The sequence below is a fragment of the Ammospiza nelsoni genome, chromosome 3 (assembly GCF_027579445.1).
Source record: "Ammospiza nelsoni isolate bAmmNel1 chromosome 3, bAmmNel1.pri, whole genome shotgun sequence".
Taxonomy (NCBI): Eukaryota; Metazoa; Chordata; class Aves; order Passeriformes; family Passerellidae; genus Ammospiza; species Ammospiza nelsoni.
Genome location: NC_080635.1, coordinates 32,662,469 through 32,689,181, shown reverse-complemented (window position 1 = coordinate 32,689,181; position 26,713 = coordinate 32,662,469). Strand labels below are relative to the sequence as shown.

The 26,713-nt window shown below is 36.8% G+C and overlaps 1 protein-coding gene across 1 annotated transcript in view; it reads left to right on the top strand.

The window, feature by feature from the left end:
* PLD5 (phospholipase D family member 5) overlaps positions 1-26,713 on the top strand; it is a 167,363-nt gene that overhangs the window by 89,337 nt on the left and 51,313 nt on the right. The window contains exons 3-4 of the mRNA XM_059468744.1: positions 17,662-17,830; positions 25,833-25,947. Of these exons, the coding sequence (XP_059324727.1) occupies positions 17,662-17,830; positions 25,833-25,947 (284 nt within the window). The remainder of the gene's footprint in view (positions 1-17,661; positions 17,831-25,832; positions 25,948-26,713) is intronic.

Sequence of the window (26,713 nt, the reverse complement as noted above, 5' to 3'; positions counted from 1 at the left end):
ATGGCTCACTGATATAATTCATATCAACAGTGTAATTACAAGTTATGTGGCTATTGCTTCTTGGTTTTGGTAGATGAAAGGACAAAATATAATAATGAGTAAATTTTTCATGTTCCCATATTTTAACAAAGATGGATTTACACTTAGCAATGTGATTCTCGTGTATTCCAGTTCAGACTGTCTAGGGCTAAAAACCTGGCTAAAACTTCCCTCCATATTATGCAAGATAGGTGGTTATTTTCATTAACTAACATATTACTTCTTTCACCAAAGCTCTTGAAATTACAATAGCAATGCCGTTATTAAATACAGAATTAAAATTCAGCAATAATGAAAGAGCTAAGGAAGAACTGTCTAGAAGATATATAGAGTTCATAAATGTAAAATAGTATTAGAAGTTTTAGTTGATACTGAAAACTACTTTTCCATATCAGGAGCAGGGGAATAATACATTAAAATGTAAAAACAAATTACATTTTAAAAACCAAACTAAAATGCTTTATCATTTTTTTCATTTAATTTTAATTTTCCAAAAACACTACACCTGAGTTCTGTTACTTAATTTTTTCTAGATGAAATGTCATATATTTTTTAAAAATCAAAGTATAACCTACAATATTTGGAGTAAATTTCATTAAAATATATAAAATCCTTCTTTGGTCTCATGAGGCCTACAGGAAATCTTGCTAAGCATGCTACGTTTTCTTTGAAACAAAGAATTATTGAGATTTCTTTTACATAGAAAAATTATTTTTCAACTGTCCTTTCACTATTTTATTCTGCTGTTCTTGGGTTTTGTAGTATTATGCTATACTCTTAAGTTTTATGTTTGAGACAGCACAGGTGTGCTGTTCCTTTTTGCGGTATCATTAGAGGTTTATTCATTGGAGTCTGAGCAAGTTTAGGGATGTTCATTGTCCATGCCAAGCTGTGCTCATGTGTGTCTAAAAGACAAAGCATCACTTTCATGCTACTGAAGACCATCTGTATTTTTTTTTTTTTTTACTGGAGTCTATTTGCTACTGAAAGAGTACGGTATTTTTTAAAGTATTTTTTAGACAAAATGTGCCCCTCTGTGTCATGCTGTTCACAGTGCCTCTAACTTGAGTCTGCATCTCATATTTCTCTGCTTTCATTGATGTTGCAGAGTGGAGAGTAACAGGAATAAGCCAAATCCATTTCCAAGTGTCAGCACCTAAAAGGTTGGTCCTAAACTTGAAAGCTTGAATGTATCATGGCAAGTGGGAGTGCACATCTGGCTTCTTATGCATTCTGCCTGTGGGGTTTTTTGTGGGGGTGGAAGGGTGTTGACAGTGTTTGATTCAGATCTGTCCTGCTTTCCCTGCTTTTTTTTTTTAGTAACCTCCATTGGAATTTATAATTTTGTAGTTTTCATTGATCTTATTGAGTAGACATAGTTACATGTTGACCTTTTTTTTGAGTTTTGTATTTACTTTAACTTTGTTCTTCCAGGGATCAAAGTAGTTTCTCAAAGATTTAGTAATTTTCCAGACATGCAGTTATGGACTGATAGCTATTTTAGTGTGTATGTTTGTAAGGTGCCAAAAAGCCTCTTTCTGTTGTAAATAGGCTTGTAGTAAAAATTGTATTTTTCTGATTGTATTGGAACTACTGGCCAATAAAACAGTGATTTTATTAATCTAGTTACTCTTTGAAGCCAAATAGAAGGAAAAAATATACAGAGTATAAAATAAGAATAATTGAAAATTTTTATATCTGTTCTCTAAGTCACAGTAATGATTGTGATATTATCCAAGTGCCCAGGATAGATTTTTTTGCCCAGGATAGATAGATTTCTAGAATGAACTTTCAAAACCTGGATAATCAAATAAAGCAGTGAGAATGTGCCAACATAAAGTTCTGAAACTGAGTTGGTGACTTAATGTGTATTTGAGAAAGAAAATTGGCAAAGGAAGGTATGTTGCAACATAACTGGGGAGAAAAGGCAAAACCATTTTTTGGCAAAGAGATGTAACTTTTGACAAGCATTCAGCATAAAAATTGTGATGAATTCAGTCAATACAGCTAATGGGGGAGAGAGAGCAAATAGGATAAAAGCTGTCCAGTCAAAGGAGTATTGTAAATTATTTATTTCTCATCTCTGCACTACTCAGAACATGTAAAACCCTAATTACCCAAGACTTGGTCATTATACTTTAAAACAAGTCAGTGGAATATTTTTATAAATTTCCCCAGACACAAGAGTAAGTCCTGTCCTGAACAACTCTTTCAACTGAATTAGAATATATTCTTTTCAGTATTGTGTTTTGAAGTTTTTACTCCTGTGGCCAAGAAGTTTTTCACCATTTGATAATGCCAGAATGAGACCAGACAATCAATATACAGTGGTGGGTTGGCCTTGGCTGTATTCCAGGTGCCCACCAAGGATACTTTATCACTTGTCTCTTCAGCTGGGTGGGGAAGAGAGAATGAGAATGTAACACTCATGGGTAAAATAAGAACAGGGAGAGATCACTCACTGGTTACTGCCAGGGGCAAAACTGACCCTACTTGGGGGAATCAGTTTGATTTATCACCAATCAAATCAAAGTAAGATAATGAGAAACAAACCCAAAATTTAAGAATGCCTTTCCCCCACCTCTCTCTTGTTCTCAGGCTCATCTTCACTCCCAGGTTCCCTACCTCCTTCATCCCAATGATGCTGGAGAGTGGGAAAGGGCTGTGGCCAGCTCATCCCACATTATCTCTGTCATTCGTTCTTCCTCAGGGGGAGCACTCCTCACACTCTTCCCCTTCTCCAGTGAGGGTCCCGTGGGGTCACAAGTCCTGCCAGCAAACCTGTTCCAGCATGGAGCTCCTCTTTCCACAGGTTCACAGGTCCTGCAAGGAGCCAGCTCCACAGGGTAACAGCCTCCTTCAGGCACATCCACCTGCTTTTCCCTAAGGTCCTCCATGGGCTGCAGGGCGACAGCTGCTGGGGAATCTCACCTGTGGTGCCTGGAGCACCGCCTCCCACTTTGTCTCCACTGACACTAGTGCCTGCTGGGCTATTTGTCTCACATAGTCTCACTCCTTTCCCCAGCTGCAATTCCTCTTGCACTTGTTTTTGCCCCCTTCTTAACTGTGTTATCCTGAGGTGTTACCACCATTGCCTTGCCTAGTGTTGGATGCATCTTGGAGCTGGCTGGCATTGGTTCCACATCCCAAACCACACCTTGTGTACTGAAATGCAAACTTTGCAGAAATTAGGAGCTAAGCACGGAGCATAATCTATGTTGTTGGTTGTTTTTTTGTTTTTGTTTAATCTATTAAAAAATTGCTCTAATGAAAAATGTACCCCAACTAGGCAATATTTCTTGTACTCTGCATTTCTAACACTGCTGCCTTTTTAACAGAGTTCTCCATCTTTTCCTTCAGCAAAATTGGGTTTCACAATTAAAATACTCATCTGGGCAATTACTCATCTGGGAAATATGCTCAGATAAAACCAACCAGAGCTCACACCGCTGAGCTCATGACCTCTCCTTACCAGGTGAGGATGTTTATGCCTGTCTTTAGAGAGTGAGCAGTAGCTGGAAAGCAGATGAGCTGAGCTGTAAGCTTTTCTTTGCTTCTCCCCTTTTGGATGGGTGTTTTAATCACTGTGTCAGGGATGTAGCCAGGTGTGTGGGTTGTGGTGTGTTTTGTGCTGTCTGTGGAAACTGTGGGTAGGAAATAATGCAGAGGTCACAGGACCCATCAAATGAACAGCTGTGTAAAGAGAAAGTGAGTGATTTATTAAATTTTGTGTGTGTGGGCCCACTGATGAGGCTGCTCCTAAGTGGATCCTGTCTCTTACAGCAGATATTACACAGCCTCAACTGGTTTTTTTTCTACAATGCTTTTGATTATCAATAACCATTTAAACTAGATTGTTAAAAGCATTCACTTGCAACTTTAATTCCTTGCAAACTGAACATTTGTAATCCTTCTACATACTAATTATTCATTCTTTTTTGTTTTGTATGCATAAAATAATGAGGCACATAAAATTGCTGGGCCAGAATTAACTAAAGTTGATTATTAATGAGATCAAACAGACAGTTAATGGATTTGAAAAGTGAACTACTACAGAATTCTTTATGTATATTTCCTGGAGTTTATTTAAAATTAGGAAGTTAGTGCTAAGTTCTGTTCCAAAGGAAATGTTAGGCATTTTGTTATTCACTTTAGGGAGCCCTGGATTTTAATTTGTTTTGCTTCATCACAGTCCACCATCTGCCTCCTCAGGTGAGGGACACACGAGGGATCTGTGAACATTTTCCATAAACAGTTGGCTTGCACCTGGGAGGGCTGAAGGAAACCTATCATTTTTGTGAGAAGTTTTTGTTTGCCAATGGACAAATAGGAGAGACAAAGACGTGACACTGTGTTACCATTTTTTTTTCTCTCATCACAATTCCTATAAAGTTTTTTAGAGTCTTTTGTTCTCTGTGGTTTTGTCTCCATTTCTATCTTTGGAGCATCAGTAAGAAGGGCTTTGTTTTGAAGCTGCTGTGCAGGTTATCAGTAATTTGTGTTATTTATTGGTAGTCACTGAGACCAAGGGACAGAGACATGCTTTGAGATGTTTTTCCTGCCATAGCATCTCCCTTGATATGCATAGTTTGATTAAAGAGTGTCATCAAAATTCTTCCTTCAGGACAGATATTATTAAAAAATTTATAATCAGTTATAACTGAAGTAGCACCTCACAGAAACAAAACTCCCCTGCTCCTTCTCAGCCCTGAGTTTTCTCTGGGTTTGGGAACAGAGATCTGAAGAATATCCTCTTTCTAAAACATCATCTTCCATAGTGGGAGACTGGGAAAGTATCTTCAAAAGATTGTGTGACAAGGTGGTAGGCATCTGCTCTGATTTGTAGTTATTTGTTGAGGCTCCAGGTATTTTTACCACTAAGGCCTAGGAACAATAAATTAGTCTATTTGTAACCTATTATTTTTATCTGTCCTTTCATCTATCTTTCTATCTTGACATAGTCCTAATATGTCAATATGCAATGTATTCTTGTCCAGGATGTGTTCGATACTGCACAAAACCAGGAATGACACTATCTATAGCTGACAGTGTATGGCCTTGAACTTGTGAGAATGTTGGATGTAATAACCTGTCATTGTATCTCTAAAGTATCCACCAGAGGAATTATGCTAGAGTGAATGTAGCTCTTGAGAAGACTGACATGGAGCAAGGCAATTCCTATCTCAAAATGTTGAGTTTTCATCAGATGTTTCTATTTGAGAGTGGAAAAGTAAAATTTCAGCAATGTAGACTTGTCAGTCTTTATTTTTTGAGTAAACATGGATAAATTGTTTACTAGAAGAAACTACAGCACACAGCTTATGAGAAGTATTAGAGACAGAATAAGAAGAGAATGAGTGGTACTTTATTCTATATGGGTACTGCAGGCAGTCCTGCTGAACTTGCCTTTAGTTGTCTTAACTGAGAAACTTTAGGTCCACAAAATACCAGAAATGGCAAAGTTAAATAATACTGAGGGGTTTTTATAGGGAAAGGATTAGTCTGAGTAATGAGTAACCAATAAATGTGGAGGTTTTTTTCTCTTTTTGAATCAAGGTAAGATGTTTTCATATCTAATCACTTTGTATTAGGCAAAATAATAGGACATTTTGTGTTCCTCTGATCTTGAACCTATTTTTATGTAGATATTTCTAGTTGTGAATGTCCAAATTAATTTATAAACACAAATGCTGGACTAGAGTATGTTAGGGAATATTTCTGCTTTGCTAGTTAGTGTTCCTATTCAAGTTCCTTTGAAATAAGCTTTATTTTTGGTTTTATGTATCAACGTTTCTTGTCTTACAGTTGGTTTTGTTCTGTAATAATTTAATAATTCAGCTTCATACATCTCATTCTCTGTCGCAAGTGAATTTTCTACGTCCCATCTGTATTGCTTTAATTTACTGATTATAATTTGCTCATTATAATTTATGATTAAGTCAAGAAAAATTCTTTCATCTGTTGTGATGAAAGTCTGGTCTCTTTGGAATAGGTTACTTGAAATGTATGCTTCCCCAGGTAGTGTTTATAAGTTAACATATCTTCTGCTTTAAAAAAAAAAAACCCAGCCTGTAAATTTTACTTCAGTGTTATACAATCCTTTAATGCAGATGTTGGGAAGAGGGATTAAAAATTCCCTTTATTTTGTATGAGGTAGGTTCTACCAGACTAATGTATTTCCAGTGATAAGGTAATTGACTACTTTAGCAAGGTAAGGCAGTAGGTGTACTCTGTATTAATCTGAGCAAACCTCTTGGTGGGTGGGAAATTACCACAAGGGAGGGCAGCAGTGATGCTGTAACATCATGAACAGGGAACATACAGCAGTATCTTGAGAATTGGTGATGCTCACTGTTGCATATAGGTAAAGCCTTATAAAATTATAAAATAAGGCCCTTGTTACCCTTGTAAAATCATGGCTCAGGCCTGCTGCTTCAGCTAAGTAGAAGAGGACTCTGGGAAGGTGACTCAGCTGAGAGGTAGAAAACAAGTTATAAAACCATTATGTGTTCTCATTGTGGTGTATGGTAGTTGGTTAGATTATGTTTGTTATGATTTAAAGCTATGTAACTGATAAAGGCCTGACTGCTTTAAAAGGCCTGGATTTTGCAATAAAGCAGCTCTTCTTTGCACTGCCTGGGGACTCTGCATTGCTCTACATCTTACAGTTCACTATCAGTACCATTTCATATTCTAATGAGTGTATTTTTTGCTCAAGGATAAGGATGAGAAATATTGTGACTTTTTGGAAGAATTTGGGAGTTCAGGATAATATCATAGAAGGCAAGAGGTGATCTTATGGTCTGGAGTTATAGAAAAGTCACTTTATATTGCAAAAGCACAAAATCATTCATTTGCAGATGAAAAGCAAGAATGGGGATTAGAACAAGGCATCTTACTTTATTATTGACACAGATTCTTGGACTTTTCATATACTGGGATTGAATGAAGAGCCTTACTTGATTTCTTGGGTTGCTGGAAATTGGTGCAAACATAAGCCTTTATCATAGGATCTTGTTCTTAAATTTAATTTTTTTCTCCATTGTGAGAGTGTTAAATATCAAAACAGATACACCCAGAGAGGATTGTGTAATCTCCATTCTTGGAGATTCGGAAAACTTTACCAGACAAAATGATGAACACCCTGTTCTAAGAGGACCTGCTTTGAGCAGGAGGTTGGCTGAATGATCTCCAGGGGTATCATCTAACCTGAATTATTTAATAATCCTATCTGCTGTTTTATTTGCTGGATTACCAGTTGGAGCACATTATTCTCTTCTGCAGTGGTATTCTTCCTTATAGCCATGTGAGCTTTTTATGTGAATTCTTGGAGGAGTGTTTGCCTTCCTTGCAATTCAGTATGACTGAGCTAATTCTGGCAGTCAGTAATCTCCTGTTAAGGATTAATCCCAGATCTTTTCAGCACAATTTCTTAATGTTTTGGGTTTTTTTTTCTGCAGATCCCATAATGCAATTTCTTATTGCATGGACTGGGTTAACACCTCAAAGTAGTTCTTCACAGATTGTCTGTATTTTTACCTTCTTTTTGTTTTCCCTGCTTAATAACATGTCTCCTGTTTCATATTTTGTGGAGTTTTTCAATCCTGAAGTTCTGAGGTTAGTCTGATCTTGAATTAGATGAAAATAATAATAAACATTCTCACAAGCAACTTGGAGGAAAAGCTACTTCAAGAGTCAGCTATTTTATTGGAACATGTTGCTTACAGTTTTAAAACAGCACTGTAGAAAGATTTTTTTCTTATGCCTGTTACACATCTCAGCATCATCTGGCTTTTAGTTGTGTTACTTCTTTAGTTTTGAAATCTTTTTGCTTTATTTTTCTTTTTGAACTTTACAAACTACAGCAGTCATGCAGAAGCAGGAAATGACAATAGTAGGGAATGGCAGCTGACTGTAGAGCCTCCTGAAGATACATTTCCCTACAGAGATTATTAGAATTAAATTTGAACAACAAATAATTTTTTTTCTGAAGGCAGAAAATAATAGAATGATCAAAAAAATACCCTTTTGTCATACTGAGAATAGAAAAACACTTTATTCAAATTGTTGAATTTGAAAATTCATCTTTTGGTTTCTCATGGGGATATAAGTACCACTTTGGTTAACGGCTCAATTTTTGTGACTCCCAAGAAGTAGTCCATCTGACATTTTACTAGATTTTACATCTTTATGCTGCCTAAGGGAAACAATTCCTTAGGGAAACTGTAATAAAAATAGATAGGATTGCTTAGAGGTAGATGCAATGCTATTTATATCTGGCAAGAAAAGTGCCAAGTATTTAATGCCATTTTGAAAGGAATCAATAAGTTTTAATCTGGAATATTGTGTGTAAGTGACCATCAGTAATCAAGAAGGTTGAACTCGGGCTTAGTAGGAGAAGGTTCTAGAAGTGGAAAGTTGCTTTAATGAGAAAGATGCTAAAAGCACTTGGCTGTGCAGGGTGAAAGCTAAAAAGCGAAATTATTGTTATCTTTGAAAATAGCACAGGAGAGAGAAATACAGAGTGGGATCTCAGTTATTGAGGATAGAAGCTATAGCAGGTAAAAGGATATCAAATGAGGTAGGTTTCTGCCTAGGAAAGCAGCAAGATAAAAATATTCCAGTGTGACAAGCAGTGGTAAAAACTCTTGCTTGTCCTATTATCTTTTTCTTATCTGCATGCCAAGGTCATGGAGTCAATCCCTGTAGAGGCCATTCACTTAAAGTGTTGCACTTGATGGTCCTTGTGGGTCCCAAACAACTCAGAATATTCTGTGATTCTGTGATAATTTAAGAATGAAAGCATATGAAACATTGCCCGAAATAGCAAGGAGAGAGACTTGGTCACCCAGGAAATCTTCTCCATTAGAATTTGGAATAACTTCTTCAGGTCCTACACATGGTCCACAGGTTCCATTTTTAAAGTGATGTATTTGGTTTTGTATTTGCTACAACTAAGGGAAAGTTGCAGGAAACTTCCAAAGAGTTATCATTAGAAATAGTAATTAGAAGTCTTAGTTGTTACTACTGTGCTTCTTGTAATTAGAAAGCTGCCAAGTTATCTGCAAACCTCCTTAAAAAAAAAAAAAAAACAAAATGAAAGAAAAACCCATACTCAAAAACCTGTCACCCAAAACAGTAAGCCAGATTAAACTTGTGTGAAGTATCTTATGTAAAGAATAGAATTATGACCATTTAGGTAGCAGTACTTAAAAGCATGTCCCTGGGTAATGTTTATTGTAAGCAGAGTTTTTCAGAGACCCTTGCTGCTTCTTTCTAATGTAGTAATTCTTAGGAATTTGCCAAAAAACTCATCCTACTTTGTCACTACTGCTTGAGTAAAAAGAAGTGCCACTAAGAGCTTTCAGTCTACCCGGACAAATCAGATATGGTGGAGAAACAGAATAGAATGCACAGATCTGTTCTGGAGATTTAGTGACAGTATTATGTTTTCTGCCAATTAAATAATTTGGAAGAAATTTATTGAGAGGAAGACTAACTAGATGGAGCAAAAACAACAGAGGTCATCTAGGGTTTAATACACAGAGGGAGGCAAGGAGAGGAGGAGCCATGAGAGTGGTAGAGCTCAAAACAGGGCACATCTAGAGCAAAAGATGGTGGAAAAAATAAAGCTGGCACATGGTTGGAGCAAGTTTTTTGAATGCAGAGAATGCCCAGGAAAAAAATACAACAGTAGACCTATTGTCTTTAGAAAACCCAATGATCCCCACAAAAGGACTTTGCTGATTCCATTCTGGCTTCCTCCCAGCATTTCTTTTCTCAAGAATAAGAAGAAAAAAAAATCTCACAAGAATGAACAATTAATTCAAAAGGATGCATTTTGAGCACTTACCAACAAAGTTTAAATTTCATTTTATAAAACATCATCACAATGAAGGATAACCATGAGAGAAATTGCCTTTGTTCCCTCTCAGAAAGTGCTCCACAAGGAGATGGAATGAATAAGCATCTGGGGACAAAAATGAGGGAATTGATGAGAAATTTGGGAGCTAAAGAATGATATAGTCATAGAGAAGCTGGTTAAGCTACTTGAAGTTTGATAGAGCAGATCTGAGCTCCTGAAGTGCTGCTGTGACCCCACATAAATTTCAGTCATATGCAAAATTGATATGACAGCCTTCGTTGGTGATGCATTTTTTTTTAATAAGACCAAAATGCAAGCTGTTTTCCCTCTGTTGTTTTTGAACACTATTGTGAAATCCCAGTCTGAAAGGAAGTTGTTCTGGCACGTGATAGGGTGCTGAAGAGTTTTGTAGCACATTTTAGACATGATGAGGACAGGGGTGTATCAGAGACAAGTTTTTGAGCTTCTTGTCATGATTCGTCATAGCCTAACAATAGCCTAATGGAAGTGCCTTACAGAAGGCCCAAATATATACAAGGAACAGATGGCAGTTTCTGTTCTTAGTCTGTGTCCATTAAATAGATTTCACACATATCCCCAAGGCTTATATCTGTTGTGCATAAAGAGAGCCATGAGCAGAGCACTGTAGTGTTTGACCTCTGTATTGTGCCTTCTTGTATGTGAAATTCAGCTACAGCATGCTCTGAAATGAATGATTAGTGTCTAGAGATACTGTTGCTTTCTTTGATATAAAAGTGCCTTGGTGTTTCATTTGAAAAAAATTTTGAGTAACTCAAACATGAGATTGTGAAATAAGAATTGTTTGAACACAAGATTTACTTGAACCTTAAGAAATTTTTTTCTGATTAAAATATAGGCATTATTCCATTTTAAAATGGTGCAAATCAAAGCTCTGACAGCAACCAAAGAATAGCATGAATCCAGAAATGTGGTGTATGCTGCCTTTTCCATTTATTTGATGAATTTTGAAAGGTCAAATTCCATCAGAACATGGGGAAAGTGTGATGATGGCTGTGCCAGTTTGGTTCAAATAATGTCTTTTTGACATTTCTTGTGGCCTTATCAAACATTCCACTTTTCATTATGGTGTTTAGTAAATGTACTTATCTTTGTGCTGAACTTTTAGGTAAGTATGAAAGTTGTGGTATGCTTCAGCTCTGATTACTGATGAAACAGCACAGTGGGGCTTCAAGAACTGCCAACACAGGCTGGATTTAGACAGTAACGATCAAGTGCTCATCAGTTCCCGCAAGATTCACCTGAAGTTAAATTATTAGATGCAACATCTGCATGTTTCCTAAAATGGAAATCCATTCTGTGTCTTAGAAATTCAAATGTAGTTGTCACTATTGCAGCACTAGTTATCACTGTAACAAGTAATTCTTCCCTCATGGGATAAGGCACTGATTCTCATAGGTGAAGATGGGAAAACTAGGACAATAAAGCATAGTGTTGGAATAGTGTAGTGATTTTCCAGTCAAACCAGCCTTAACTAAGTCTGTGGTTAATCTGTTGTTAATTTCAGGTATTAAGTAATGTTATTCTTCATTAATTTAAATACAGAATTGAAATTTAAGATCAACAATAGATCTCTATTATATAGGTTTTAGCTTTATTATATTTTTACACTTCTCTTTATTAAATGTAGCTATGGCTGCTTCTGTTTTGATGGCTTGGCTGCTCAGCTTCATAATGTAATTTTCCTTAGCTGGTGTAAAAAAAATTCTATCCAAGCCATAAACAATGCAATATTTATAATTATTCCATAAAATATTTCTATGTTCTCACATACTAGGTCTTTATCTGTTTGATCTGTATATATATATAAATGGTTACAGAAGGTATAAAAGAGGATAAATTTTTCTGAGATTTGTATTTTCAGGACCTGTGAAAAACTTCTTTTGCAACAATTGTATTTCTACATCTTTGTGTCAACATTTAGAGAGCAAGGGGCAGTTGGTAAGGATTATTTTGGTATGCACCTGGATATGTAAAAGTATAGGAAAAAGATAAGTATTGAGTGGACTGTTCTACATAATTCACAAGAAGTCCTAAGTCTGCACAAACCATATGAAAAGTCCTAAGGCTACTTAAGGCTCTGTGGTCATTGTACTTTATTTATATGTTTTTTTGAACTGAGGCAAGTATCAGTCATGTTAGTAACATAAATGAAGGCCTTTAATGTTTGCTATTCATTCTTTCTTGTGCTCCTTTTTCATTTGATACTTTATATGACTCCTATTTAGGTTCCAGTATTAAAATGATTTTGGCAGGCTAGATCAGCTAAGGTTCAGATTTGCTTTGACTCCAGGGAAATACTGTCCCCAGTAGGGTGAAGTGACATTGTGAAACATCTGGTCAATTCTTTCCCTCTTTTGCACGCAGTTTTGCCTTTGGGAACTGAAAGCTGCATCTGAAATGCAACTGCGAAAATTTCATTTTATCACCTAAAATGTGTTTAATTAGAAATCATTCACAGGTTTAAACCTTAGATGACTGGTGAATTTGTATAGTGGATCTTTCTTTTAAAACTTTTGTGCTTACGGTGTGTTACAACACAGTTACTGTGTTGTTCATCACAGAAGGATTTTATTATTGGTGCGTTCTTCTGAAGATGATGGTATCAGAGGGAGGGTATCATCATCCTTTTTGCACATCCATGGGACAATCCAAAGAGAAGAGGTGTTCCAGGAGTGCTTCTAGTTATTTGTTCTATAGAGCTACAGAATTGAATCTAATCTTTAAGTGGTAAAAACCAATATTGTTCCACTGACATAAGTGCTGACTGAAAATCTTATTTTCTATATTGTATCAAGCGAGAATGCGGGACATGAAATCCGCCAGGATTAATGGATGTGCTGTGTGTGTCCACATGCTGTATTTGTCTTCCAGACATCGTGATGAGTGGGCACAAAAACAATTATGTGGGCACAGCAGTAACAGAGTGATCTTCAAGTTGATTACAAACAATATAAAAAGGCCTAAGTGGTGAGAAGTTAAAATATTATTTGAAATATGGATATCATACTTCAATTGCTTCTGTGGACCAGTAAGAAAAAAAAGTAGCTAAGTGCAAAGAAGAGGCAGCTGTAGAAGGGGAAAGTATAACATCTAATTACAGGAATTAACTGGTGTACTTAGGCTGGACTTCAGTGAATACTTGAAGTTGGCAAGGCTTTTTATTCTCACTCTTGTGCCACAGCCACTTTCTGCAGCTGCATGTTTAAGAGGATCAAGACTGTGTCTTCTGAGTTCAGTCACTTTTGTGGGTAAGGTGTTGGGACCCTTTCTTATGTCAGGGTGCCCTGGTGCCACACTAGCCCACGTGAGCAGTGTGAGTGAGGAGTCACTGACTGGTTCCTGTGACACAGAGCAGAAACCCAGAAGCAGTGTGTCCTCTTTGGCTTGAGGCAGCAGAGCCTTTCATTTTAAACATCACTCTAGTCTGCTCTACCACACACTTGGAAATGTTCAAATGAAACTTTGTACCTTGCATGTCTGCAGAAAAATATACTTAATGTAATATCATAAACATGAATTTATCCTCATTCACCGCAGATCTAATTCGAAGAATAATCTTGAACCAAGCATTCATCATCCCAAGATTTTGTCTCTGGACATCAAGGTCTTCATGACTAAAATTCAAAAAGCAGACAAGTAAATGCCATCAAAGAGTTTTCGTAGTGTGCATGTGCTCAGGCACTTGCACACGTATAAATGCATACTAACACACACATGCGTGCCTCACCTGTTGAGACTGTCAGTGTTAGAGGACTGTTACAGAACTTGTGATGTGTTCTCAGATGCTAATAGTCCAGGTACTTTTGAGCACTGAGCTTGAGCTCACAGCCCATTGTAAATTCTATCTTAGCTGCTTTGCATTTCACTTCTAGCTCTGATGTTCTGTCTTGAGTTCCTTATAATGCGTCAAATGTGTTTTATTTAAAATTGAAATTCATAGCATAAGTATGTGATAGCACATTTTGTAACTTCTCATACTGGAAGAATTAGATGTAATTAATTACAAAGTAAATATTACATGCAATGCAAACTTTTATTTTACTTTACTGGATATACCATGTAATTATCCAAATGTACTGGATACCTTTATGCTTCAGTTCTGGTCTCAAAGCAGACTTATTACAGTTGATCTTCCAAATCATTACCACTGTCTTTAAGTAGAGTATCCAAATACAGTTGTGCTATACTCTTCCTATTTTTTTCAGATATTTTCTCTGTGAACCCAGAAAACAATGTTTGTTTCACATGTTTTTGAAATTGTAACTGTACCCTGTCTAGAAGGGCATTTCTTAATCTCTTTCAGAATCAAGAGCTGGAGCTGTGGTTGGGAGAGAAGGTGATCTTAGCCAGGATGACAGCTAATGATTAAATCTGAGGGGGAAGAGTGGTAGAAGGGATGAAGAGTGGTAGAAGTGATGAAGAAGAATGTGGAGGGTTTAAAAGAGACCTGGTGAAAGCTTTAATTGAATAAGAGAAAGATGGTAGATTTAATAAACATTAAGATTCTGGTGTTATAAGTGGAACTGGAACTCTGTGAATAGATGTGGTCCTTCAGACCAGGGGAAGGTAATTCCAGAGCTTCTGGGTTAAGAAGGAAAGAAAAAGGGGTCACAAGAGGGTATCTTTAAATAGGACTATAGTGTAGGAGCAGAACTTGCATACCTTTCTCAAAGATCTTCCCTTTTTTTTTTTGTCTCCCTTGTCTGAAATAGAGCAGCCTTATGTCAAAGCCTTTTTTCATCTTTTGGGGTTTTTTGCCTCATACAAGTCATTGCAGTGTTTTCTTACTAAGTTTCTTCGCTTTAATGGTGAGTAAATTCAGATGATGTAGAGATGCTTAAGTGCATGTCCTGGGTTTTCTTTAGTGGATGGCTGTGGATTGAGATAAACCAGAGTGAATAATGTTCCAGAGTTTGTTGTTTTAATATGGTGTGAACTATAAAAAATATTTCATTTATACTAGTGAATTTTCAGAGCTAAATTTTCTGACAGAACTGTAAATTTCTGTCAATAGCCCCAGATTTTTTCAAGAGACAGACATATAGCATCTGTCTATTTTCACTGTCCTAGCCCTCTCTACTTTAATTAACACATGTGCTAAATTAAGAACCCCTGTTTCCTTCTGAGGAGCAAATTGGTGTGACATCAGTAACAAACCTTCTTGCTTTCTGACCAAAGAACTGTCAAAGATGAACAAGAATCCTTAACCAAGTATAGAATTCACTTGGAATTGCTAAATGCAAGCCATAGCTGAGCTCAGAAGAGTCTTATTATAGAGGTCATGGTCTGTTCTGTGGTAGGCACTAAATACCATTCTATTGCCCCATTTCTGTGAGCTGAGAGGAGCTTGGATCTCACTCTGACCCTTGTCTCTCTGTCCAACTTCACACAAATTGGGTAACATTACTTTCTCAGTCTGTGTGAGGTAGTTTTGGGGATATTCAGCTGTAAAACTGAAGACACAAGCCTATGTTGGCATTGTCAGATGAAATAGAGCATCAGGGAATCAGAGAGGGAAAGGAGATCGTCATTCAACAGGTGTAAGGTTATATGCTAATGATTTTGAGGATAGCAAAAATCTGTTTTAATCACCATGGTACATTTGTGTTTTGCTTCGTTAATATGCCATTTTTGCAGAATAAATTATGTCACTATGTCTAACTTTCCTCAAGGTCTGTGAGTGACCTTCTCTCCTGGAAGTTTTTGTAATACCACATTTGAAGAACCTCTTTGTGGGTCATATTGGAACAAAACTGAAAGCTAAATTTAGCTTTTATTGATGGGATTGGAGCTTGCAAACTCAAATTTTTGCACAGAAGTTTTACTGAAACTCATCTTGACTAAGCACTGGAACTTTGCTATTGTGCCAAACAAAAGGAGAATATTATAAAGGCAAAATCACTTAGTATAAAATCTTGCTGCTTGGCTTTTTGTATTACTTCTGAGCTTGGTATTGGGTTTTAACATTGGAAGTTTATGGCAGAATCAATTCATTATTAAAGAGAAATCTACACTCTGAAAAGAATATTTTAACTAGTCCCTTAGCTAGATAAAATATCTTTTTCTTTTTTTTTTCTTTCATTTTTGCTGAAGAACGCAAAGTAGAATCATAGAATATGATGAGTTGGAAAGGCCCCATCAGGAACATTGAGTCCAGCTCCTGGCCCTGCACAGGACATCCCAGGAATCACATCATGTTCCTGAGAACATTGTCCAAACCCTTCTTGGACTCAGGCTTGGTGCTGTGACCATTTCCCTGTACTTGCTATTTGCTAAAACGTAAGAGTAGGAAAAATATTACCAGATAGTGTCTGTTCTGAATAGCAGTTTTGTTAACTGGAATGCATTTGGCATCTAATGGACAACCAAACTCAAATTATACAATAGCAGAGCTGTTCAGTCATTTGTGTTATTTAGTGCTGATCTCATAGCCTAGTGAATGCTACGCAGATTTGCTTAAGAGTACCAATCTTCAGTCTTTTAATGGGTTCACTTTACAAACATGCTTGATATTCTGAAATAGCTCTAAAAGTTTCCATGTGAACCCTCTAGGATGAACTGAATTAATAGTATATACTGCACTAATCTGAGAGTCAAAACATGTACAAATCTTTTTTACCCTGGAATTTTGTAATAATGATTTACTTAAAGTTTACAAATTTTATTCATATTACTGGAGTTGATAATTAACACTATTGACAAGTACAAAACCAGTGTGGAAATGCTTGATGTACTTGTATATAAGAGAGGAGTGTTCTCTGAGTTCCTATTACAGCTTTCCTACATCTGGTTTGTATCATTCACAGTAGAAGTGGCAGATGTTGGAGGCATTTATATGAAAATTTATTCTCTTTACCTAAAGACAGAATTGAAGAACTTGTTTGACTTTATTTAATTCCTCTACTGAGTATAGAGAGAAGCTTTACCTTTTGCCATTTAAGGAAATCTAGCAGCGAGGTGCTGAATGAAATGCATCATTTCATTCTCCTGAAGCCAAGGAGCATGTTTTGAGCTGTTTGCTGCAATGCTTGTTTGGCTTCCTGGGTGTGATTGTATCCATATGAATTTGTGTACTCTAATTTGAAAATGTTTTGAATACTGTAGACAGTAAGATCAAAGAGCTTTCCAAAAAGAGCAAGAAACTAAAAGGTCATAATTCTTTTTTTAACCACTGGGTCCCAGTTAGACCCTTACACAGGTAAACAAAAGCAGAAAAATCGGGTAGCTTAGAGCAGTTGGAAAGGGAGAATTCATATTTAGAGATGTCCATGTAATAAAATGTCAGCTGTAAAAGCAGACCTAAGAGAATGCCAGGGAGTGTACATCTTGTCAAATTCCTTAGAGAGAAGAAAATATATTCAGAGATAAGAGTGGCAAAGCAAGAGGAGATTGTTTCACTCATCCCATGCTCGCCTTAAGGACTGGTTCCCACTTACTACCTTTTCCCTGTGTAAGCTAATTTTGCAGAGCTTTGAAAGCTTGATTGGCTTTGCTGCATTCGCAGTAGGTCACTTCTGCATTTCATTGTTGTGGGAGGTGTGGAGCATGACAGTCAGATGCTTCAGAGAGAGTTACAGGGTGGCAAACTGCTGAGAGCCTCTGGGAGCAGATGTTGAACACCAGGCCCAAAAGCTGAAGTTCTTTACAATTTGGAGCCTTCTAATAAAGAAAAGTGCTTTTGTTAAGTGGTTATTTTTTTCCTTATCTATTCTCAGGGTTGCTCTTGTGGAAAATATTCCTGAAGGGATCAACTATTCAGACAGTGCACCATCCCATTTGTCTCTTTTCCAAGGCTGGATGAATTTGCTTAATATGGCTGAAAAGTCTGTTGACATAGTGTCTTCCCAGTGGGACCTCAATCACAGTCATCCATCAGCATGCCAGGTATGTTCTAGCCTAACAAAAGAGTGGGACCTTAACAGTCTGTTCTTGTTGTCAAACTTAATTTTACAGAACTAAAACCCTCCCCTGTAGCAGAACTATTTTTTTGGGTAGTCTAAAAATAATTTTCTTATGGGGATTTTCCTGCCAATACAAAAGTTTCTAAGAGCAGTGATGTGCTTGGACTAGATAACATTCAACATGTACTTAGAGCACTTCCATCTTAGGAAAGAAAGACATTGTGTAACCTTAAGAAAGCTGTCAAGTTGTATCTATATTAGCACATCTACCTATTTGATAATATTCATATGTCTATACAATTATTTTCTATTTGGTGCTACTGATGAAATAAAATGCAAGTATATGAATTAATTCTCCAGACAAATAGATGGGTAGAATTACACTTACAAAGAACAATATCGTATCAGATGATTCATAGCTTTTTGAAATTAATCTTGGGAGGGAGCAGTGTTCAAGATTTCTGCAATTAAAACAGCATGACAAATCATAAATCACAGTGAATAAGGCAGACATGCATTGCAGTGATGCTGTGCCAACAAACACTTCATTCTTGAGAGCAATCCTCTTAGAAATATGGTCAGGAAAGGTTTCCATTTAGCATCATTTGTGAAACTAAGATATCAAAGAAGGGATAGGCTGAGAGTATCTCCTCTTTTCCACTGGATAGATGGTTTGCGCAAAGGAGCCACTCAGCTGACATGAAATGGTGCTAAAATGACAGCCAGGTAACTGTAATGAAACAACTCTGTTACACCATGGCATAAACTCTTTGCTTTTTTTTCTAGTTCTGTTGATGTGGTGCAGTGAAAAATGCCTTTTGGTAGATGATAGGCAAATCCTGGTATTCTGAACAACTATATTCTGCTTCTTTTGAAATAGACAGTAGCCCAGTTGAGCAGCATACATTAACTTTTCTTCAGAAAAAGTTTGCTGCATGTCCATTTAGAGTACTGAAAATATAAGATGAATAGAGCAGATGAATAGAAAATGTAATGCAAATCCTACATTTCAGAATGCTTATAAATATTGGAATGCGATTTGTGAATAAATTTATGTGGAATATCAAAATATTGACTTTTTCACAATGTAATTGTGCAGCTAAGCTTTATTTAAATGTATTGCCTAAGTAGCTTCAACTCCATGTACTGTCATTCAAGCAGATGAATTCAGGGCGATAAGGCCTTAGATGTTTCTAGGATGTGCATGAATTGATATGTGCATGAATCTTTCAAAAATATTTTGCCTGAAAAAAATTTAGCATGTCATTTGCTTCGAAACTGGCAGAGCCTAACAAATCCCAAACAGAGGATATAAAATAGCAAAATTGAAATTGGGATTCCAGTAGTTAAGCATCAAATCCATTCCCTTTTCCACATTCGCATTGCAAAGTAAAAACTGTAAGATACCTTTCAGCAGGGAAAGGAAGGAGAGAAGTCTAAGAAGTGGATTTGGTCTTTTGTCCTCAAATGCACAGTTAAAGCCAGAAAAATGAAACATTTTTCATAATACTCTATTCTAGCTATCTTTTTCTGCCTGCTAGTAGTCTTACAAAAATGAGTAATTACTTCTGTTTAAAGGCTATTAATATTCCAGTCATTTTCTCATTTGTACAGCAGCGTGGGCTGAACAGCTGATAGATCTTTCTTTCAAGCTTGTCTATTCATGCTAAAACACTATATTGTTATTGGCCAGTCTGATTGCTAAAAAATTGCCAAGAGGCAGTGTTTCTTAGCAGATTGCTGTCCCAAAGAATGTACACAAAGCTCACTCTGTGAAAGGGAAGGGAGAAAACTTGTATCATTACATCTGCTTTCTCCACTCAGTGAAGTGGAAGTGAAATTTCAGAGAAGTTTCAATAACTATAATCTGGTAATTGTTTGAAGAATAAGTCCAATGCCCTCAAGTCTTTACAATTTGAGTTTGAGGAAATTTGCCCAGCATAGCAGAAGCATTATGAAAGGTAAGGGGATGAGATACAAAACTCCCAGGTAGTAGAGTGCTTAGTGAAGGAGTTCTAGTTGTTCCTTGAATGAGTCTCGTTTTTTAGAAATTAAGGACATAACCATTTTCCATATGGACCCACATCCTGCTATATAATTAGCAATTTCCATTTTATGAATATTCAAGTCATATTGGAGAGCAAGGTTCTCCACAAGAGCACTTGAATAGACATGGGTTTTTGAAGGAGAAAAGCAGAGTTGGCTAGATTACTTTTTCTCAGTTAGTTACAAGTTTTAATTACATTCTCCATATACATCTGTGTATTCCCATGCATAGATGAGTGAGTACATGTATACACACATATTAGCAATATACATATTGAAGAAAAATACAGCAGGAAATTCTGCAACTTTGAATGCACACATACATATATATGCCAATATATGTGTCATCTTTATGTATACATATTGTCTGTCTTGTCCAAATGTATACTGGATATACATTTGCATATATAAAATTGCAGAACTTCCTGCTGTATTTTTCTGTATTTTTGTTTGTGGCTACATTACCTGGTGTCCTTGACTCTTGCTTGTCTGTGTTTTTTTTGTTATAAATCTAAATAAACATTCATTGCCAACTGAGCTGTCCAGGTCACAACAGCCGTGCTCAGTCATCTGAGATGATGAGTTTTGATAAATTGGATTCTCTAAAGACAGACACATGATGAGACAGTGTTTCTGTTCTACAACAGATAAAGCAGTCAAATAAACAAATATTTGCTTGGCAAAATAGTGAATTCTTTCTAGGCTGCTTATCTCATTCAGAAGAAATCCACATTTTGGCAAGTTTCTATTCTCATATGTGTGTTTTCAAATAGCAGGCTAGTTGTCATGTAGCAGCATTGAGGTTTTCGTGGAATGTGGGTATGTGGCTCTTCCTGTGGTAATCTATGTTTAGAGATAGTAGAGGAAAATGGAGACTTCTTTTTGAGGATGGCTTTTGAGTCATTTTCAGTGCCAAGAGAGAGGTGAATACAAGATCATGCCAGTTCACAGTTTTCACAGTTCATTTCCTCTGGGTCGTCTTATATTTTGAAACTTTAATTTAGAATGACCTTTTAGATTTCCAGCAAGTTCTTCACAAACTTCAGTTTGTTTTTCACAAATCGGAATCAATGCCATCATGGCTTATTGGTATTGCCATGAGTATGACACAGTTGGCCCTGGAGGGATATTTGGATAAACATAAGATGATCAGGGGTAGATCTGCATCTGATTTTTACAAGTATCACATAAAAAATAGACACTTCTGATTTTATTCACCAACCTACTGTGCATCTCCCATATGGCTTGGTGGGAGAAGTCCCCCATCCATCTGATACTCTGTTTCATGTAGGGCAGCTGTCCAGCTTTGTAATGAGTCTCTGGTGAGAAGTCGTGAGTCACTCGCACATGCATTGCCCAAGGAGCTTAAGTGATTTGTTTGGTAGAACAAATGTTAGTGCAAGGGCTTAAGTTCCCTTCCTTGAAAATTATTTAAAAATGCAAATAAATACAAAGAAGAGATATCTCCCAGTCTAGCAGCTCCCAGTGGAAATTTGATGGGATCAGCTATAGAGGTCTATAAGCTTATCTTTACATAAACATCTCTTCAGGTGGTGGCATTTTCCTGGTACTGACTGAAAATAAATTCAATAAAAGGAGGGTTTTTAAAATGAAAGCATATTCCTTTCCTTTGCACTTGCTGTTTGGTTAGAAGAATTGAGGAAACCATTTGAGTTTCTTTGTTCTCTATTAAATACCAGCTGTAAAAGTTAGGATTTCTTGATTTATTTGCTCTGTTGGTTTCTGCCAGCATGCTATGACTTTTAGTGATGTTTTAGAAATATACCCAGAGGCTTGATTATGGGAAAACTTGGGAAAAAATAGTAGAAATATATACATTAAACCAGAAGAAAAGTCTATGAGATAACCAGGCTTTTTCTGTGGGATTAAAAAGATAAGCATTTTATAAACTGTAGGAATCTATGTTACTGAAGAATACAATAATGCAATTTGAGAGTCCTTCAGTAAATGCAGCATTTTCGTATTTGTATCTCTCCATTTTATTTCTAATGAGGAACCTATGGTGTTAGAGACAGGAGCAGACAAGGGAAATCAGCCAGACTACAGTCAGCCTGTCTACAGTCTGCCAATAAATTGCTTTGGGGGAAATTTCAGGACCTTTTGGTATTGACAACTTTGGGATTATTTTAATTCACCAGTTTTCTGTGGCAGGTACAGTTGGGATTGATGTTTGAGATTAATGTTGGTTTAAAGCCACCATGCAAAAGTAAATTTTTTCATGTGATAAATGCTTACTCCATTCTATAAATGAAAATTCTATAAATTTATCACATTTTCATGTGATAAATGCTTACTACATTACTATTTTGTCACTTTTGATGTTTTTCAAACAACTCAGTAAAAAGTGTAAGAGATTATTTTATCAGGATAAGCAGACTTCTGGTGGTATTGTTTGTTAAAATGCAGATTTTGCTATAAGGTAGCCACAGTTTCATAGCACTTTGCTGCTCCTATTTGTCAGTGCTCACAAGCTGGGTATATAGCAATGCTTCTGATCACTGTCACGTAGTGGTGCAGCAGCCTGGTATTGTCTCACAAAGGGAATGTGGTCTGAATGACAGCATAAGGGTTTGTATTCAACAGAAGCATTTCAAATGTTCTGACAGCAGTAACAAAACATTTCAGACCTTCTGTCCCATCTTTTTTCCTTTTCATAGAACAAACCAGTAAAATTGCAAGTAAACATGTCAGAAAGTGTAGAAACTGAGTTTCAAATTAATATTAATGGAGAAGAAGTCCAGGTTCTTCAGCAGTGTGGGAAGAATTTCTAGTAACCCTATTTAGTGGAGTATGTACTTGCTTTTAAAAGCAAGTTGTGAATTTTTCATAGTTTGGTTCATCAAGCTTAAGCCTTGGGGGTATGAATGCCTGCTGAGGGATGATGCAGTGACAGGTGAAACAAAGGGAATTCTTTCCAATTTTGTCACAGGTGCTGGTTTTTATGTACCTTTATAAACGCAAGTATTTGTGGTGAGTGCACTCCTAGTTTTAACCATCACTACTTAGAGATGTTGAATCAATCTGGGGTTTTACCATTCATAAACATTATTGGAAAAAAAAAAATGCCATAATTGAATAGCTTGTGGTGTCCCTGATGGGAAAACAGATGCATTTTCAGAGGAGATGGTTTCATTGGAATGCAGGGCTGGACTCCAAGCAATCTATGAATCCATAGGATGGGCTGTTCAGCAGGCAGCACGGCCTGTAGGAGACAGCTGTGTTGCTTACATCAGGGAAATCTCAGGAGGTGCTGCCAGATTCTTTTTTGTCCAAGCTGCAATTAATACAGAAAGTCCAGGCTTGTTTATCAAAGCTTTTATAAATCATGCATGAATATAATTTCCTGCAGGTAGAAGTGACAATAATATCCAAAAATAACTACTGTAGTTCCCTGTATAAAATTAGGATCCATCCCCCGAAGCAATTCATTTAATCAGTTTTAGATATTAACTTTCTAAGCATTTCTTTGTCAAAACAGTTAACCCATTAATTTGTTTTGATAATGATAATAATTTTCCGACAAATTTATGAATGCGTTTTCCATGTTTATTTCTGTATGCCAGAGTTTTCTGCTGTTCTTGTAGACAAAATCAGTTTTTACAGATAACCTAGACAAAAACAGTGTTTATCAGTCTACTTAATAAATGGAATCAACACAGAGAACCTGAGTAGCTTTTTCTACTTACATTTCTATTAGTTAATATGCATAATGCAAACCTTTTAATCCTTGAATTTCCCAGCTGACTTTTGCAAAGATGTAGCTAATGAAAACCAGAAGTGCTGAACCCATATGAAGCATATCCAAAGGCTGGCCGAGCTCTGGCATGCCAGGAGCTTGATGCTTCGGGGTAGCTGGGGGATGGGGCAAAGCAAGGGTTGGGAATTCAGCGGACAGCAGGACAGCCATGGCTGTTCCCAGATTTGATTAGAGTCTAGACAGTAGCACTTGCATGAGAAACCCTCTTGGAGGGAGGAGGGCACTCAGGAACACCAGTCAGTGCCCCTCTGCTCCCCCAGAACCATGCTGGAGCAGCTGCATAGCTCTGTATGGAGCATCCATCTCCTCCACAGTCTTATCTCATTAATTCTTAAATTCTCTCTAACATCTGCGCTTCTTCTTAAAAAGACCAAACATACTCTCTGGTGTAATAATTAAGGATTTTTTTAGCTTAATGAGGTATGTGACGGAAAGCCACTCCTTAAATTTACAGAGCAACTCAGGACTCTTGGGTGTGTGAGTTAAAATCATGGATGGTATTTTTTACAGATGGAAGCACCTGGCAACCTTGAGAAATGCTGAATCTGAGTAAAAGAAGCATTTGGAGCTTCATGCAAAGAATGTTTTTGTTTTTCTGTTCTGTTAGCTATTCTTTAATGCTTTCCCTATAGCAGCATTGTGTTCACTGAAAAGTTCTTGTGAGCCCTGGGATGAGCAGGGAGCTGTACTATGGATTTGAGTGAGCAGGCAGGCATATATCACAAAAGTAAAACAAACAGTAGTTCTGCTTCCATTGCAGCTTCTGCCTGATCGGTATTTTTGAGAAAGCTATATTTTAGGGGGATGGGTATTTTTATTTTGCCACATATATTAAAAATAAGTGAACATTAGAAAATAGGTCTGTACTTTAGACAGGGGAAGCACTACTTTCTGTGACTGTGTAATGCTTAAAGCCCAGCAAGGCTCAAAGTATCAATCTGTCTAGGCAATTACAGGGCAAATTTCTAGGCTTTCCACTCTCTGCTACTAATGGGTTTTTAGAGTGTTGGGAGGGCTTTTGTCAGAGGTTTTGTTGGTCCATGCTGCATTTTATTATATCAGCCTGAACTGCTCTTGGTTTGCTCATTTTTGTTGAATGGAAGGATCATTTTAAGATTCTTAGTTTGTACAGAGAATTATGTTACATGTTTCTATGAAGAGCTTTATCTTCTACCTGTTTGTTTGAAAGTTGATGTATAGCTATTGCTTTTTTGTTTTAGGTTTACCCTAGGACAAACAATGCATTGAATCTAAAGTGAACTGTGTAGGTAGGGCAGGCATTTTGTCAGGTGCATAAGCCCAAAGTCTTTCTGTATTGGGCTGCTAATTGAACATGGTGTCTGCAGTACTAGGTTAGAATAGCACCAAGGAAGTGAGCTCTGGTTGTAATTGTAGTAAACAACACAGGAGTTTATTCTTCACATGGTCTACTAATGTTTATGTTACTCAATTTTTTTTTATTTAATTTAAAATATTCAACCTAAAATTTAAACATTTGCAATGCAAGCAGAAGTTTTACTTCTTGTTTCTTTCTTCAATGTGTAAAAACATGGTGAATAAAAATTTTATTTTTTTCATATGAAATTCCTGTTTTGACATGTATCCAGCTCAGTATGGCTTTCCTTTTCTTGTTCTGTGTTAGAGATAGGGTTTAAATAGTAAAAATTTACAGCAGCATAAAAATTAAATACACATAAAATACCTACAGATAATTATTTTCCTTCTTGGTGTAACTCATCTGAAGATGAGCATGCAGCTACTTGGGAATGTGTTGTACTGTGATTAGAACCACTTGAAAAAATATCACTCAATACAGAAATAATGTAATAAACTGTTTTCCTTGAGAAAGTTAATGTCAAAATGTCCTTATGCAGCATAAAACCCCTGGACACTTCATTTTCTGCCTGACACCTGTCACCTTGTCAATATTGCACAATCTGGAAAAACTAAGAAATCTTTTTGGCCTTCATAACAGTATTTCTCCAAGAAAACAAAATTTGAGTTGCAAAGCTTTAGGGTAGATTTAATCATATCTAGGAACACAGTTACTCAGATGTTGTTTATAACATTTTTGTTTTAGCGAGCTTTTTTAATTGGTTGATACACAGTTTGATCAGTTCTGTGTCTAAAAGCTTCTGCTTTCCTTTAATGTCCTTCCCAGGGTCAGCGTCTTTTCGAAAAGCTGCTGGAACTGGCGTCCCGAAATATTGAAATAAAGCTCGTGAGCGATAAACTGCCCGTGGAATCCAAGGTATTAAACGACTTGAAAACAAAGGGTAAGACCAAGGTCTTTATGTCGTTCTGCCATTGGCTGCTGCGTGATGTTCCTGCTGTTTAAAATGCAGACTTGAATGGTGCATAAAACGCACAGTACTGGTACTGCACTATGACCCTGTAATCCTTCAGCTTTCTCTGGTTCACAGATGTCAGAAATCTGAAACTGTTACTGTAGCTGATGTGTGCAAGTCCCATGCGAATAAAAAGGCAGTGCATTAGAGAGGTGTTTAAATTCCCTGTAGCCATTTTAACAGTAGGAAACATAACCTGAGAGTCTGGGCTAATACCTTGTGGGACAAGATACTTTTCCTCTTTCAAGCAACAGCAAAGTAAATTAACAAAACAACTCCTGTATGGTACTGATGATCCTGAAGCACTGGAAAATAGACCATTGGTCAAATTTAACCAGCTGACAAGGTTCTTTGTGCTATGCATATTTCTTTGGTCTCTGCTTTCCTGATTGTAATTTTGAGGCTCAAAACCCCCTATCCACAGTGGGATTGCACATTGGCACTGCATGAATGAACTTGCTTTGTGTAAAACTGCGTGGAAAAATAGTAAAGAGAATTCAAGCATTGCTGAAAGAAATTAGTCTCTCTTAGGAGTTCTAGCAATCTCATACACATTCCTCCTCTTAGTTATCTATATCTGATAAAATAATGATTTTAAGGATAAGATACACTTTTCAAAGATCAAAAAGAATGTATGTGTTTTGATGGTGATCATTTTTGATGAAGATACCTGTACGGATCACAAAGGAAACTC